General features: G+C 30.8%; 1 protein-coding gene across 1 annotated transcript; it reads right to left on the bottom strand.

Annotated features, from left to right (window-relative positions):
- Positions 1-4,309: 4,309 nt before the first annotated feature.
- Positions 4,310-6,864, bottom strand: LOC120074313 (uncharacterized). Its single transcript, XM_039027400.2, has 6 exons — positions 6,492-6,864; positions 5,644-6,004; positions 5,324-5,400; positions 5,196-5,232; positions 4,893-5,085; positions 4,310-4,773 (listed from the first exon to the last, which is right to left on the bottom strand). Exons 1-6 carry the CDS (start codon positions 6,519-6,521, stop codon positions 4,521-4,523), a joined length of 951 nt encoding a protein of 316 aa, XP_038883328.1. The 5' UTR covers positions 6,522-6,864; the 3' UTR covers positions 4,310-4,520.
- Positions 6,865-18,310: the final 11,446 nt, after the last annotated feature.

Here is an 18,310-nt window from a genome sequence, read left to right as displayed (position 1 = left end):
GTACTCAAGATGGTTGTCAATGGTTTGTTAGAGCATCACATTATAAAAGTAGTGAATTGTGGATGATTCAAAAGTATATTAGTGAACATAATTGCTCTTTGATGGTTTGTGCTTCTCATAGGCAGGCATCTTCATAGTTTATTAATTGATATAGCTATGATCATTTAGCACCAAAGGATATAATACATCATATGTGAATGAATTATTGGGAGGTTGTTAGTTATTATAAAGCTTAGAGGGCAAAAGAATCCATTATGAAGATGTTGAAAGGAGGTGTTGGTGATTCTTATCGCTTGATTCCCAAGTTCTTTTTTAAGTTAAAATAAATGAATCCAAGTTTGTTTTTTCATTTACTATGGTATGACATTGATCAATTTTATTGTAATAATATACCTATTAATTAGTATATCAGTGAACAACTTGTACTTATACTAAGTGCTCTATTTTTCTCTCTTTTTTTTTTGTAGGGTCATTTACTAAATATGAATTATATTCAAATGGTTTAAATATTGCTTCTGTTAGAGTGTATCAGCAAGCAGTGGAAGCAACAAGAATCAATAAGCACTCTAATTCATTAATTTTGGTAGTAACTAAAACATGCTCATCAATCACAAGAGGGTTTGAAGTCATACCTTTGTAGAACTTCTTGAAATCTAGATTCTCAGCTGTAGGTATCTTTAGGATGAATGTGGTCGTGATATTACGAAGAAGTTTTCTATAATTGATCTAACAAGAATATCGCCACATGTGAAGTCTCAAGATATTCGATCCATAAATTTAGCCAACCAACTAAAATTGGTTAATTTGGACCAATTAGTTCCTATTCCATATAACACAGGTAAGTAAATACAAGTCCTTTAGTTATTTTTAATTTGCATGCTTATTGTAGTTATCATTGGATATTGATTGTAATCAATCTATAAGAAAATTGTGTTTATGTTTTGGACTCTATTCGAAGTAAGGTTCAATAGGATTTTCATGGAGTTATAAATATGTAAGTGTAATTGAACTTTCTTGGCTCTTAATTGAAGTATTTATGTTTAACTAATGTTTTCAAACTATTTAGTGGATTGAAAACATGGCAAACCAAGTACGATCTCCAACACCATCGGTCTTCTCCAAAATGGAAACCTGTAAAGGTAAATTTGCATTCATTTTTTAACAATTTATGTTCATTCGAACATAATAATTGCTTTCAACTTCTTTATATGCAGTGCCCCCATCAATTAGATTTTTTAGGATGTGGGTACTATGTGCAAAAGTATATACACGAAATAGTGCATAATTCTACTACTCCCATTACTAGCCTAGTAAGTAAATTATTTATTCTTTATATACTAGCTTTAATTTAATAAATGATGTAAACTTATGTTGAGTTTATCTTTTTTTTTTTTCCTTTTGTAGTTCAATACAAAAAATGCATATACCCAAAGAGAGATTGACATAATTCGAACCCAATGGGCAAGTTTTGTTGGCCGATTTGTTTAAGGATGTACTTCTTGTTTTTTGTCTCAATAGAATGTAAATGCTAGCTTAGAATGAATCTTGATGAGTTTTGAGTAAATTATTCAAGTTTAGAATGAATCCGAATTACTAATCGTTGGTTTATGGATAGATAAATTATTGTCTAACCATGATCTGTTTATTGGAAGAATTATGTATAATTTCTTTGTTTGTAGGGTAATTGGTATAAGTATTCATGGAAGTACTAATTGATATTTGTGAATGAGAGAAATGATTATTATAGAGGTGGTTGATAATTATAATTATTGTTCCATGAAAGTGTGTTATCAATATACAAATGTTGGTTAGTGTGTTTATTTCATATTTGATGAGTACTTATAGAATGGATTGGAAATATTAATTCTTATTTGTGGAGAAATTATTATAGAAGTATGCTTCATTGCAGGTAACTTTGTATTTAGTTTTGTGGTAGAGTGTATTGTTCTATCTATTGTTATATTTCATGTTTGAGTTCAGTGAATTCATAGGTGGAAGATAAATATTGTTGTCATGCAGAATATAACAGGCACGCATTACAATAAATAATTTTTTTATATTTTTTAGTAAAAAAATGAAGGACATTTCCTGGCCCAACACAAGACATATAATGTCATTTTTAACTTTTTGACCGATATTAAAAATGGATTCGACAATGGAATTTTAAAAAAAAAAAAAGGGACAATAATTGAAAAAACGGACATGGATTCTGGGTTTCAATGTCGGTTTAAAGGGCTTCAATGGATTCTGGGCTTCAATTGATAAACGACATTAAAGGGCTTTAATGTTTGTTGCGACCGACATTAAAGATAGTGTTATTAAAGTTCTTTAATGTCGGTTAGCCCAGAATTCTTGTAGTGGGGTCAACAAGTGCACCAGAAAATCCCAATTAGGTTGACAGGGGAAAGAGAAGGAAGTTACATAAATGCATTCATGTTAATTGATATCTCAGCAGGTGAGTAGCTAGAGAAGAGCTTTGACATGTGACACCACTTTCCAGCAAGAAGCCTAGCATTGTCCCACATAGCGAATCTACTAGCTTCCTCCTTGAAGATACGATTGTTTCTTTCGTTTCAAATGGTCCAACAAATGGCCAACGATATATTAAGAACCATGATCTTCCTTTTAGAGCATTGTTTGTGTTTACAAAGCTCTTGGGATAAAAAGCTGCTCTCAGTAATGGATTGAAAGAGGTCAATAGCTTGACCTAGAGCATCTTCGATCTTGGCCCAAATTCATCTTATAACTTCATAGAAAATGAAGAGGTGATCCATGGTATCATTGGATTTTCTGCAGAGAGGACACCAGTTATGATTCAAATGGAGGCTCGAATATCTCCTTTGTAGAACATCAGTGGTATTACTACCTCTGTGGAGGACAGTCCAGATGAAGAATTTGTATTTTTTGGGGATGAAAGATTTCCACGGATTTTCAAATACATTCCCATTTATGTTAGTGATGTCACTTGGGCAGGGCTGGAGCCATTTTAATGGTAGAAACATGGAATGCACCAGTACTTTTGATTCAGGAATATTCGGGCCATCATTAAGAACAGGAAGAACAGACTCATTCATAATGGAAATCCAACGCTGTTATTCCCTTTGTAATAAGGGCCTCCGAGGTCTGATATCCCATGTACCATTAGTTCGATTCCAAGCCTCTCTAACAGTGAGATCTAGTCTGGTTGTTAAGGCAAATAACCTGTGATGACTTTCAACAAGTGGGCTATGTGAGCACCAGTCGTCAAACCAGTTAATGGGCCTTAAACTAGTTATTGCCCTTTATGATAGCACGCCAAGGTGATTTAACCGTGCTATTCTTAGTGTTGCAGGAAAAACTACCAGAGTGTGCATGGCCATATTTAGCACTAATTAACGACCTTTCTCTAGAGGCCACTGTCATTTTGAAGATACCTCCAAAGCCACTCTCAAGGAAGAGCAAAATTAGTTTGGGCAATTTTAGTGATTCCCAAACCCCTTTTATTCTTAGGAGCAATCACTTTAGACCATCTGACCAGGTGAGGGCTATGATTGTTTTCGCCACCCTTCCAAAGAAAATATTTCATATGCTTTTCAATCTGTTTACAAATGGAAGGAGGGGCTTTGAAGGTCGAGAGCAGGTATGTGGGGAGACTGCTGAGGGAGGAGTGTATCAACGTTATCCTGTCACCCTTGGAAATATATGTGTATTTCCAGTGATTTAGCCTCTTATGTATTTTCTCAATAACTGATTCCCAAAAGGCCTGGGAGGTAGGTTTAGCAACAAGAGGGGTTCCAAGATAGATAAGAGAGGAAAATTCTGCTAAGATCTTTATAGCTATGACAAAAATGAAGGGAGACAAAGATCACCTTGTCTAATACCTCTAGAAGGCTGTATACGATCACAAGAGCGTCCATTAATAAGAATGGAATAATTGACAGAGGAGAAACAAGCAAACATCCAGCCTCTCCACTTTGCAGGGACCCAAACATTAACCCGTTATATCGACATAAATAAATAAACAAAAAGTGAAAGGCATTTTTCGGCTCAAGTAATCTGTGATGGTTAAAGTGAATATAGATCCCATTGTTGATGATGTTGAATGAGCAGTTCAATGACGTATAGAATGAAAGTGTGAAGATTATATTAATAAAGTGAAAAAGAATATATGCATTCGAGTGCGAAAGAAGAAAGGTAAGTGTATGTGTATTCATCATAATTTTATAGTTATATGATCAGAGGTTCTACTTTCCAATATAATGATAATGTGTGTTTGGGTTATGAAATGAATGTGAATGTGCCCAAATTGGCCTCAAACTCAAACCAACAATTGCCAAAAACTTCTTTTTTTTTTTCTTTCTGCCCTATAATTATTATTCCTTACAATTATGGGTGTGGGTGATTTTGCAATAAGAGACCACATTATTCTCATCTCTCATCAGCACTGAACAATTAAACCAAAAAACTAAATGGTGTACCCCTATTCTGTCTCTCTAACCACAACCCTTATATATTACATCACACAAATATATATATTGCATTTAAGAAAGGGAAAGCTCTGTGGTAATTTGTTCAGTAGTTGTGTTAATTGTATGCCTCAGTCCTAGCTCCAGCTCTGGCTCATCCAACATCAATCTCTTCTCTTTCTTCTTCATTTGAACATCACACCCTTCTTCCCAATAATAATTTCCTCTACTTAACTCACTACCATTATTATTATTATTCATTCTTCTCATATTCTTCCATCCCCTTTCTCCCAAATTACTCCATCTACTCTTTTGCTCCAAAACTTGCCTGCCACTCGCATCAAAATCAAAATATCACACATATTATACCGATTAACGTTAATTGAAAATGAAAGTCATTTCAAACCGATCCTAAATTAATTTAATGTGTTAGAGAGTGATATATACCTGAAAGGACTGGGATGATAGGGTGAGTGAGAGTGTAAAAGTGTTGTAAGAGCTCCAAATTGAGTCTGGAGATGCCTTGTGAGTGGATAATAACGAGAATGTTGAGTTGTTTGTTGGACCAACATGTTATTGTTATTGTAGTATCTCCCTCCTCCATGCATCAACCTCAACCCATCGCATGCTTCTCGTATAACTATTATATTATCCCAAAAATAAAACATATATCTTAGGTTCGATTATAATTCTTCCATGTAAAAATAAATAAATAAATAATAGAAAATAGAAAACCTAATTAATTTGTACCTTGCCCAGTTTGGTCAAGCTTCTTACTTCGATACATCTGAAAAAGCAATATGTTATATGTGCTTAATTAATTAGGGTTTGGGAAAGCCAAAATTAATCACATTATTATTATTATTATGTGACAGTACCTGTAAATGGCTTTTAACATGGGCAATGCTAAGTCCTTTTACATTCATCAGCTGAAGAACCAACTTGGGTGTTGCTCCTACCATTCATTTGTATAAATCACTCATTATATAAAGTAAAATTCTAATAAAAAATCATAAACCTAAACTCAATTTGAACAAACCATAAAATTAAAATCTTCTACTATCATAACTTAATGTTTATAACAAATTAAAGTTCTGACCCTTTTTTTTTTTTAACTAACTAAGTTTACAAGTTGTTGAAAGATGAAAAATGAAATAATACATTTAAGTTTAAAAAGAAAGGAATAAGGAATTATTACTTTCTTGGCCACCAAGCCTTTGAACGGCATGCACAAAATTGAGATGAAGCTCAGGAGTCCAACGTAGGCGAGGCACTTTTGATCTAACATATTGCCTAACTGCTGTCCTTCTTCCATTATTATTACTATTGTTCTCATTATTTGTTGAAGTGCTTCCATATTTTCTTTCTTCGTTTTTCTCAACCTCTTCTATTATACTCATGTCATCACCATCTTCAACCCTCGCCTCTTCATTCAAATCAAACAATGACCATTTTCTTGATGACATCAATGGATTTGACTTTTCTTCAGCGGCTCCATTTTCATCGCTCCGACTCCGTTTTCGTCGATCTCGAAAATTCAATAATAGGTTGCTGCAATACTGTGACAAGAAATTAAGTCAAGATCAAAATATGGGTATGAGTTGTTTTGTGTGTTATATCAACTGCCATATATATATTTTAATTACAAAAACATATGGTATTTCAATAGCTATACCCTAGTGTTGTGGGGTTATAGAGAACACAAGAGTAGTATATTATTTTTATAACCAAAATCTAATTAATTCTCAAAAGGGAAATTGCAAAAGGGCCATCATATAAATTAGGTTTCTTCCATTAAACCTAAAATCTTAAGGTAAATTTGATCATTTTTTTTAATAATCTACTTATAGAAGTTTTCAATATATATACATATACAAACAATCGAGAGTGTGTACGTTTTCAAGATCATCAAATTGGAAAGACTAATTCATTAAAAAAAAAAAAAAAAATCAGAAAGAGAGAGAGAAGAAAAAAAGGGAATAATAAAGAAACATATATATGTATAAAAGTTTTGATCTTCATTTTTCATGAGAAAAAAATACAAACCATTAATTGAAGATGATGAGGTTCCTTCATATCCTGATGAATATGTGAAGAAATGATCTTTCTCTGGTAGGTAATGATTGAAGATTCAATGTTTGAACCGATTCTCGAGGGAAAAGAAGGAACTTGTTGAAGTGAGGGTGGATCTGAAAAGCTGATTTTCCTCTTCAAAGGATCAACACATGAACTCAATTCCAAGTTGATTGCTGGAACTGATGATCTTCATATAAAGAAAGAGAGAGAGAAAGAGAGAGTATATTTTGATATATCTAAAACTAAAAGTTACTTGGAAATATGTTTGCTTTTAATATTGGAATTAGATATATACCATGAGATATATATTCTTGGACTTTCTCATTCATGCACATTTTTTTATGAGACCAATTTTTTGGATCCCTCACCACTTGTGGTTGTAATAATAATCCAATAATGCTAACCAATGGAGTTTAATTTCCACAAAAACTGTTGGAAATATTCATGTGACTCCTCTATTTTTCTCTCATTCTGGCCCCCTCTCTCTCTCTCTCCTTTGACAGTTGTCTATATATCTCTCTTTCTCTCTCCTTAATTGACTTAGTACCTCAAAGCTACAAAACTTCCTCTAATGACCCAGAAATTATTTAAGGAGATTGTATATAACACATTTACTGCAAGTTACTCCGAGTAAATCTGTACTTGACCATCCTGACATTTCTTATAACCGATCACGTTTTCTACTCGTCTTAAATTATGTGAATGGAGACTTAAAAAATTATGAGATCACTCAATTTAAAATGACTAAAACCAAATACACTATAAAGAAAAAATGCATATTTTTTGTGTAGATAGTAGTTATATCAATTATTTCTTTAACTATATTTTTCATATCTTCGGCATCCTTTTTATTCAAATGTTATTGTAGTTTATTCATAGACCTTATAAGTTACTCGAGAGTACAATTTGTTTAAAATTTATATTATTAAGAGACAATATTAACGGTGTGATTGAATAATTTTTAATAATGAATGGGATAGATTTGATATTGAAACAAAATATGTGGGGTCTAATACCTATATCCCACCTTTTTTTCAATGTATTCCTACCTAAACTTTGGACTTTTTTCCTTTACAATATGGAGGCTACGGTTTTTCCCCTATGTTTTTCACAGTTTTTATTACTGTCTTGAGAGTTGGAAATAAATTAAAGGCAGGAAATAGAAAAAAGGTGAGATCTTTTTTTATTTTTATTTTTTTGGACTTTGGGCAATATAATGTCAATATGTTATGTAATGTGACGTTGGAGAAAGAATGAAATGATATCTTAAAAAAAATCATGCATTTACTCCATTTCTTCAGAAACTTTTTTGCTCTCTTCTTATCAAGAAATTATTATACATTCCAATGTTTTTTATTAATTAAAGAAAAAGAAAAAAAGACTTTTTTTTATTTTTATTTTTTTTCTGTTTGCGCACGTATCTGTATAATAAAACCAAAGGTTAGCCTATTTATTGGTTTCGTGTGGAAGTGTGTAAAAAGGCAAAACAATTAAGAACTCCCAACTTCCAATAGCAACAAAAACCTAATAAATTTCTAAGAGAATAATTAAAGGTATGCTGAATATAGTAATGTAGCAACCCCACACTCCTATGATTTCAACCTCCCCAAATTCCATTAACAATTCTTATCAAAATTCTTGCGTTACCATCGCACATTTACATGCCATCCAACCACAGGCACACCTATATTTCATTCATTCATTTCGCTACCTGCTGCATTTTTTTAAATATATATAAACTGATTTTTTTAAAAAAGAAAAAAAAAGAAAAAAAAAAGGGCTTATTAACCCCCAAAAAAAAAAAATTATCTACTTCGACTATGGTTGAGGGTTGCCCAAAGTACACGAGCGGTCCCAAATCCATAGGAGGAGACATAGGGGAACAGTTCAATTAGGCACCTTGCCAGGAGGAAACAACTCTAACATCACTGTCATTACACTTTACTTGAAGCGAGTGTCAATAGAAGGACTTACAAATAGTCTCATTCGACGATTCTAAGAGAGAGAGAGAAAGTAATCTCTAAAAGAGAGTTTTGACCTTATTTCTAATGTGGTTGGCTAAAATACATACTAATTTAGGCATCAAAGCGTGGTAGGCTCTACACCAAACTCATGAAGACCTCTTACGAAGGTCAACTCAAAACATGAGATCAGACTAGAAAAAATAGGCTTAAGGTAAAGCTCAGGCCTCAACCACGAGCACGGATAAGATTTAATTCAAGTGCCAACAGCTATAAAATGCTTTTAATTAGATCGATAATGTGCTTTACAACTAAAACACAACATCAATCGGTACTAGACTTTTATTAATTAAGAATATAATACAAAGATAAAACATATTCTAATCTAATCTACAACCCTTTTGAATTGAAACGTGATTTATCCATAAAAATCTGAGTCCACACGAGTGAGTTGGGAAAAAGGAGCATGGGTTCAATCACCTACCCAATTGACTAATTATATATTATTATATGCACTTGTTTCGTAGGGTAATAATTGGAGGGGAAATAGAACTAAATGGGCCCCTAAATTAATTCTTCCCACTAAGAAGGTGCAACTATTCTTTACATAATTCTGCAAAATCGCATTATTATTCATGCTAGTCTGAGTACCATAATGCTATTCCCATATGTTCTCTATAAGAATTGGCTAAGTGAGATATGAGATGAATTTCAGCTAGCTAGCATGTGGGTTCTACTTTTTTTTGCCTAACAAAATACATCAATATCATTCATATAATCTACACTCAAATCAAAATTCATGTGGAAGCTCAGGAGTTGTTATTTATTTACTTATATCTATTATTTATATACTATGAAGCACAAATACAGATACGACTACACGATATGGATACGATCGGATACGATAATTTATCAATTTCTAAAAAACTAAGATACGGATACGTCTAAGGATGCGTCATTTTTTTATATATTTTTTAATATATATATTTCCTAAAAACGAGAATATTGATATGTTGAAGATACATTTTCTTTTTCTTTAAAAAAAAAAAAAAAACTCTATGATATAGATAAACTTAGCATACAAGTTAATAACAATAGCAAAATAGAATACAAACATTAAAATACAATAAAAAAAAATCAACATCTAAGATGTTGAAGTACAATAGTTAATAAAATGCAATAGAAAAGTAACTCAAATTGCGAAGAAGAAGAAGAAGAAGATTAGAGGGAGAAGTATGAAGATAAACGAAGAACTTATTGTTAAGATATCCAAATGGTTTATATTTTGGTAGACTTTGTAGGGACTCAAATGTGAAGATGGAGATTTGATGATTCTAGTCTAGGATTTGATCAATTTTTTTTTCCTTTAGTTTTGGACTCGAGTAGTGAACTTTTTAAATAGGTTGCCTGATTTTAGATTGGGAAAGATTAAATGAGTTACTTGTCTTTTTTCTTAAAAAAAAAGTACGCATAGAAATAGATATATCAAATCACGTGTCAAATACGTATCTGGGAAGTATCTAAAAAAATCAGTATCTGATACGTGTTTGATACTGATTTTTTGCTTCACATGAAGTATCTGTGCTTCATGGTTTATATATCATGTAATGGATTTCAAGTGTACAAGGCCTTTAGTATAAAAGCTAGCTTGTGGATATATATATATATATATCATAGCTTAATTAGGATACTAATCTATCTCAAATACGGACACCTAAAACTTGCCATTCTTCTACAGGTTCGAGGAAGGTTAATTAGTTCCTATGATTATTTATAAAATTATTGACAACTTGTTTTCTTTTTGATGATTTTAATTATTATTAGATCAATCACATTTGAATGATTCGATTCTTTGGAATAAATGGTTGGTTTAATCACTAATTACCATCTTGACTACTTCAAAACCAAATTAAGAAACAAATAATGGCAAACAACATTACATTGTGTCAAAATTAAAAGCAAATCATTTATTCCATTTTATCAATTGAGTAAGAAAATAAAAATAGAACGGGTATTAAATAATTGAGAACCAAATATTATGCTTACTCTAAAAAGTAAAATTAAATTATTATGCAATATAATATATGGTCATAAATTTGAATTATTTGGTGACCTAACTTGAAAGAAATGTGAAGCGTTTTGTCTTCTTATGTTGTTGGGATTGTTTGACATTTTCCATTTTCCGGATTTTGAAATTCAAGGGAATTCCCAATTCCAATGAAGTTACTCCTCTTTATTATTACCATTTTCATTCAAATTAAAGAAGCCATCCAATCTTGCATCACTAAAACATCTCATGGTTTTCTCCACAAAAATAAATTAATTAGAAGGGTTTAATGTTTTTAATTAATTAGGCTTAGTAAAGTGGGATAAAAGACAAGATAATAAAGATTGATTATTTAGAGCTTTCATAGAGGAACTCATTAATGTTTTTGAAAACTTTTCACATTTGATTGATTCTTATGTGTGTTCTTATTAATTTAATTATTTAGTTTACATTTATTGTTATCATGATCTTATTCTCAAGATCATAGAGATCAAACAAATTGATAGCCAATTTCAATGTATGCATGATAACTTTCTATAATGATATTTGAATTAATCAGCAAAGTAAAGTAGATTTTACCAAAAACAAAAGTTGGACCATTTTTAAGAGAAAGATTGACATGAAGTTTTGTTCCACTACACAGGGAAAAGTCTAGTTCACACCTCTTTTACATTTTTGTTACTCGAAAGTTTTTCTTCTTTTGTTATAGAATGAAACTTTATCTGATGAAAATTAAATGTTACAGAAAAAAAAATAAATTATAAACATGTTAAAAAGTGTAATGTCGTATGTCATCAATCAATTATTACTATGACGAAGGAAGGTCATAAATCAATGAGCATGAAAGTTTTTTTTTTTTTTTCTCTCTCTTGGAAGTCCCAATTCTCATCCCATATTTATTGTATTAGAAAGACCAATAATTTTTATTTCGACTTTGGATTTCAAATAAATAATTACATGTAAATTACCTTTGAATTATGTTCAAATTAATAAATTAATAATAATTATTAATGTTGATTCTAAAAAATAAATCAACCATAAAATTTCATTCTAAGAAAAAATTGTCCAAACTAGATAATATAGAGTGGTTTTAACGTATCTTTGACGAAGATATTCTGATTCCTTAGGCTGAATTGGTATTATTAACAAACCTAATCTCATTGTGACATCTCATTAATCCATAAAATGTTGAATCATTATACTTTGGGTGGCTACAACTTCACCATCCCAAGCGACAACCAAGGCTTGATCAACTTGGTTTTTCACTAATTCTTTTATGGATTGTCCATTATGACTTTGTACTACTACCACTATTTCCCTCTTAGCTATCTCTAAACTCTCTTAGGGCCTACTGAGCTCTCTCTAGGCTTTTTTATAGTTTTTTGAGCTCACTCTAGGTTTTTTTCATGGGTCTCGATCAATCCACTTAAGTCATGGGTGGCTATTGGGTCTTATTGGCCTTGATTTGCGAACTCGAGCCTCTCTCTATTTATAAGCTTCCTATTTTTCTCAACTCTCAATCTTGGCCTATCTCGATAAATCTATCCATGACAATTAGCATTATATCCCGATAATCCATTTGAATGGGAAGAATTCCCCCCCAAAAAAAAAAGAAAGAAAAAGAAAAAAAGGAATATTCTAAAAGAAGTTACCATAAAATTATGGATCAGAAATTTCCCCATGTTTTTAGTTTGAAAAGGATTTGCAACTGTAGTCTTTATGTGGCTTTAAAATGGTCCTGGCTTATAAATCTGGTTTGTAATGAATCTATAGCATCAATAAAAAGATATGGTTTTGTTATCAGTTGATATAGATGGAGCTGTTCTTCTTCTTTGCGAGTAAAGAGGGCATATCCATTATTCATTCAAGCTAAGCTACTGTTCAACTCCTAGGCTAACCTAACTCTATTCCAAATCTTTATTATATAAGTATTAGGGTGACTACAATTTTCAATTTAATCACATTAAATTATTGATACAAAAGTCAAATCCAGCGTTAGAATCTTCTATCACAGTCATTTATCTAATATGAACTTTTCATGATGACATCACCATTTTCTCAACCATGTATTTTTCACTCTCTTTCTATCTCAAAATTAATATATATGATGGTAACAAAACATCAATTACACTGAAGAACTTTGCTTCATTATTCTTAACGTGCTAAAACAAATCTTTTTAACTTAGACTTAATAGTCATTTGCTTCAAGATTTTATAGATACCTCGAAATAAAGTATACTAAGATGACTTATGTATGAAAATAGGAATAGGATGTCTAGAAATGTGTTATATTTTATGCAATTATAAAATATAAAATTAATCAAAATTAATTTCAATAATTAATTTTTGTTTGTTAATCTATTTTTATTACATTAAATTATTAAATTAATTTTAACCCTCCAATTTAATATATTTATTATTAATTAAATTTTTTATATTTTCCATTTGTATTATCCATTTTTTATTAAAAAAATATTGATAATTAATTTAAATATCTATTTTCTTTTTTTTTTCTGTAGTTTTGTTTATTAAAGAGTTAACTAGCTAATTGTCTAATGTCAATTATAAGCCTTATATATATATATAGTTGATATAAACTAATTGATTTTAAATCATCAAACAATGTTTTAATTTTAAAAAATAACTATAATAATAATTAAAACTAGAAGTACAAGTTTACAAGGTTGTTTAATTGAAAAAATTAACTTATTTTACTATTAGTTAGTTAATTAATTAATATTTTTAAAAACTAATTAATAATTCTAAATATATATTACCAATGGAAAGAGATTTAAGAAAATATAAAATTGGGAGAAATTATTTTAAATGATAAAACTGCTAAAATATTTACAATTAACAGCAAAATATCACTGTGATAGACTGCGATAGATAGTGATAAACTATTATTTGTATCTATATGTGTCATGATAGACATAGATAGTAGTCTATCGTTGTCTATCACAATGTGATATTTTGCTATTATTTATAAATATTTTGGTTCATTTTCCTATATTTGAAAATAACCCAAATAATTATTGTTATTCATATATTTTTTAAAATACATCTCACTTTGATAGTTGGATAGTTTTTTTTTTTTTTTTTTAACTATCCTGAATATTATTGCTTCTTGATGATCAATCCAAAAACTAAAAAAAGTCATGATATGGTTACGACAATTTTTCATAATCATAGATTCTCACCCTTGTTGTAGTGTTTATTGCTCGCAAAAAATATATATAATAAAATTTATTGGACATAAAATTAAAAATTTAATAACTTTGTTAAAAAAATTAAATTTAAAATATATTTTTTTAGCAAATTAAAATTTAAGATCTCGTACAAATTAAAATTTGAAACTATTATGATAATAGATGTCAATTAGATGTTCATGCTTAATGTCTATTGACCATGTGTCATACCTTCATTTTTCAAATTGTTGTTCATATGTCTCAACATTACACATTATTAGTCCATGTAATCTACCTTTTACTGGCAAAATTATCGATAAATAGTGGTATTTTGTAGGTTTTGGAACACACACATTGGGCAAAATGCATAAAAATTGGAGAGAGTGGAGATTTTAGAGAAATTTTTTATTTCATATTTTGTTAATTTAATTTTTTTATATATTATATTTAATTTATTTTAATATTTATTTATTTTATTATATTATATTTTCTCCATATTCGTGTTCTCATTGTGTATCGTTATGCTCCTCAAATTTAGAACACATTATCAGCACGAGCTTTTATCATTTTCCTCGCTAAATGTTGGTCTTAAAGATATGTTGGTTTTTCTCTCTCTTCGTTATAATTAATAAATTAAATGTTGTTTTACATATTTGATATATATTAAATTTATAATATAAATATAATATTTTGTAATAATGTTACTATGAAAAATGTTGTTACAAAATTAGAATTTGTAGCATTTTATATTAATGGTAATAATTATCTGTCAATAGTGCTTAATGCCAAAATACACCTGGATGCCATAAACATGCGACTATCAGAAAACATTTTTTCTTCCTAAAGCTCATCATAAATGGATGCATTTAAGGCTCCAAAATTTTAAATCAATATGTTAAAGAAGACACACTACAAGAAAAATAGCTTTCAATGACGGGTAAAACGCATTGCTAAAAGAAAAAAAAATAGCTTTCAACTTTTAATGAATGTCGCAGAAGCCACGTAGTCGAAAGTTTTAGTGACATACTCACTATGCGCCACTAAAACATGACTTTTACTGATGCAAACGCATTACTAAAAGCTTACTTTTAGCAACACATGTTTTGTCGCTATTTATGTTATATAGTGACGTTGAAAATTCGTCTCTAAAAGTTAAGTTTTAGCAACATATAAGATTGTTGCTAAATGTGGATCAATGATCATTACAAATATGTTTTGCAGCATACGTAAGTATCCGAGAACTTGGGAATTAACTCTTTCACTTCAATAAAGGTAATCTAATTATTCGTCCCTCCACAAGCTATAGTCAACTTACAAAGATCAATAAAATTGGTAACTATAATATGTACAAAACTCTAAAACTTTAAAATTACTTGTTGAGCTTAAATAATTGTCTTTTTCAGCTTAAATACTTCAAGAAATCCTACCATTAGTTTCACCGCACCTAGCTTTTTTCTAATGAAGTTGTCGACATCATCACACCCAACTTGAACTCAAGCATCTTCCAACTTCCATCCTGAATGTTTTCAAACTAAGAGGAAAGACTAATAAATCTCAAATTCATTCGGCAAAATGCATAAACATAAACACAAAGGCACACATAAACTATTCAACATAAACTCAACAAGTTAATGATTCTCCTCAACTTAATAACTAGAATTCCGCAAAATATATAAATATAAACAGAAAAAACTTATAAACACATACAACTTAGTGGAAACCATAAACAAACTTAACAAAAAATTCACCTGGAAAACTTACCAAAAATGATTTGGGACAATTATAATTCTAGGAATCCAAAGCTTCAAGTGTTAGGAACAATTATAAAGCAATTAAAATTAGTCATAATTTCTGTAACATCCCCAATTTTAGGAAAATTTAAGTTAACTATCTAAAATTATTGAGTTTAAAATTTTCCTTTCATTTGGAAAATTGAGATTAACTTGAAATAATTGAAAAACTTTTATTGGTTAAATTGAATTTAATTGATTAAATATTTGAACTGATTATCTTGAAAATATTGAATTTTTCTTCCCTTTGATTTTGGTTTTTAGGGCCAACTAAAAAAAATAAATTAAGGAGATAATTAATTTCATGTGGTTTTGAATTATTTAAATATTTAGAATGGTTTAATTTGTATCAAATTGATGGATCTTATGTCATTTAATTTTTGGTTTTTGAAGCCTATAATTTGAAAAGTTAATTGATTTATAAATTTAATAGAATATTTGGAGATTTTTGAGATGTGAAAAAATATTTTATTTATATTTTCAAATTTTGAAAAAAAATAATAAAATGACTGAGATTTTTTCGAAATTAAATGAGTGAAAAGAGGCCAAAAATTGGGGAGAGAGCAATTCGATTTTTCAGTGACAGCTTTCACAAAACTGTCAATTGCTGTAGTTTGAACCGTTGGATCCTATTCAAATTTGGTCAGTCTGTTCGAGACATATAGAGTTTCATTTTGAACGGTTGGATTGATGTTTGAAGCTCTAGTTAGTTCGTAATTGCTGATGAATAAAATCTGTAAAACTAGAAATTCCGCTTCTCTCCTACTCTCGCAAACCCTCCTCATGCAAGACCCTCGCTACCAGCTGTTAGCCTAAACAATTTATGTCGTCTGATAGCAACACCCACTGCCTATCTATGGTAGCCACGAGCTGACGCACCATCAGCCGCCACTTGCCCGATCTTTGTCGGAATCTTGAGAAAAACCTTGGTAAGACTTATTTTCCTTATAATTTGGGAGGTAAAATTCACCCATTTGATTTTGGGTTAAATCAGTAACCTCTCTTTGGTGTGAAACTTAGATTCAGATTTGGAAGTTTTGAGGCATTGACCATCAAGCTAGAGACCATTTTTTGTTTTGCAGAAAATTGATAAAGATCGGTGGGGTAAGTTGTTGGTTGGTTATTCTTTTGGATTGAGAGTAATAGTGGAAAACGTAAGTTATTGATTTTGGATTTAATTCTTGATCAGATTGGCTAATTGAATCAAGTTTTGGAATTTTTCTTGGACCAAGCCACAACTTTAGGTTGATTCAAGTGTGCTAAAGAAGTTCTAAGGAGATTTTGTTTTGTGCTTTTTATCAAGTTGAGGTAGTGATATTATTATTGGTTCCTTCGTGCCAGCCGACCTAGATTAGACCTATAAAGTTACTTGGTGGACTCTGGAGCATGATTTTGTTTGTCATTATGTTTTTCTTATTGCATGGTAGTTATAAATATTATGAGCATGTTCAAATTTCTAATCAGTACTGATATTATGTATGTGATGCTGAATAGACCAGTAGAGCTGTTTATTGTCTCACCTTGATGCATATTTTATTTCATAAGACCTACGGGTCTAGTTTCATGTTTGATGGTTTGCCTACGGGCCGCTAGACAAGCGTGAACTGACAGGTTTACGTTCATGTTATTATCATATTTGACGGTATGCTTACGGGCAACTAGACATGCGTGAACCGACAGGTTTACGTTCATGTTATTATCATGTTTGACGGTGTGCCTAGGGGCCGCTAGACATGCATGAACCGACAGGTTTTCGTTCATGTTATTATCATATTTGACGGTGTGCACGGGCTGCTAGACATGCGTGAACTGATAGGTTTACATTCATATTATTATCATGTTTGACGGTGTGCCTACGGGCCACTAGACATGCATGAACCGACAGGTTTACGTTCATGTTATTATCATGTTTGACGGTGTGCCTACAGACCGCTAGACATGCATGAGTCGATGGGTTCACGTTCATGTTATCATGACGGTGTGCCTACGGGCCGCTAGACATACATTTTAAGGTAAGATAGTACGTCTTTTGGTTTTCCTTTGATTGTCAAAAACCGATGTAGCTATATGAGCCACGGGTTATTTTTCTTTGCTCGTGGATGCATAGCCTGGTCCCGGTAGTGGGATCACTTACTGAGTATTTTATACTCAACCTTTCTTAATTTATGTTTTTCAGGTAATGATAGGAACGAATCGGTGGATGACGAGAAAGACCTATGACCGTGCCATATGGGACATATAAATGGCTTCCGCTCAGTTTACGTTTTCAAGTCATTTAAAAGTTTTTATTTGAAACTTGATGTTGGTCAAAATTTATCTGTTTAAGTTATTTTTTCTTCATTATTTTAGGGACTTCGAACAAAGATTTTACTTATTTGTTATTTATTTTGGAAAACTGTCTTTATTATTTTAATGAAATTTATTTTCCTCAATGGTCAAAATGCTTTAAATGTAAATGTGTAATTATGAGTAACGACCGTTATCAGAGTACTCAAAAGGTCGAATCGTTACAGTTTCAACACACCTCTCTTCCGATATAGCTTAGAGAACTTAGTCCATATAATCTTAATTAAATTACAATAATTTTCAAGGGAGATTCTTACCTTAACTATAATCTTCCAAATTAATTCAAACATTGAACTAGCTAGTCTTGAACTACAAAAAGAGTTTCCCAAGATTATAAACTACTTTATAGCTCATTAATTGAGTTTGCAAGGATCTAGAGAGTTTCTACCTAATAAAGAATGACTAAAACTAATTAACTATAAATCTTTTCTCAGCTAATAATAGAAATCATAACAAC

The sequence above is a fragment of the Benincasa hispida genome, chromosome 3, assembly GCF_027475165.1.
Source record: "Benincasa hispida cultivar pf3 chromosome 3, pf3_genome.v1.1, whole genome shotgun sequence".
Lineage (NCBI taxonomy): Eukaryota > Viridiplantae > Streptophyta > Magnoliopsida > Cucurbitales > Cucurbitaceae > Benincasa > Benincasa hispida.
This window is presented reverse-complemented; position numbering and strand designations above follow the sequence as displayed.

Coding starts and splice junctions, on each gene's coding strand:
- LOC120074313 (XM_039027400.2), bottom strand. CDS start 6,521: ATGAAGGAACCTCATCATCTTCAATTAATG. Junction 5,233..5,323: donor ATGTTAAAAGCCATTTACAG/GTACTGTCACAT, acceptor TTGCTTTTTCAG/ATGTATCGAAGTAAGAAGCT. Junction 5,086..5,195: donor GCTTGACCAAACTGGGCAAG/GTACAAATTAAT, acceptor ATAATATAATAG/TTATACGAGAAGCATGCGAT.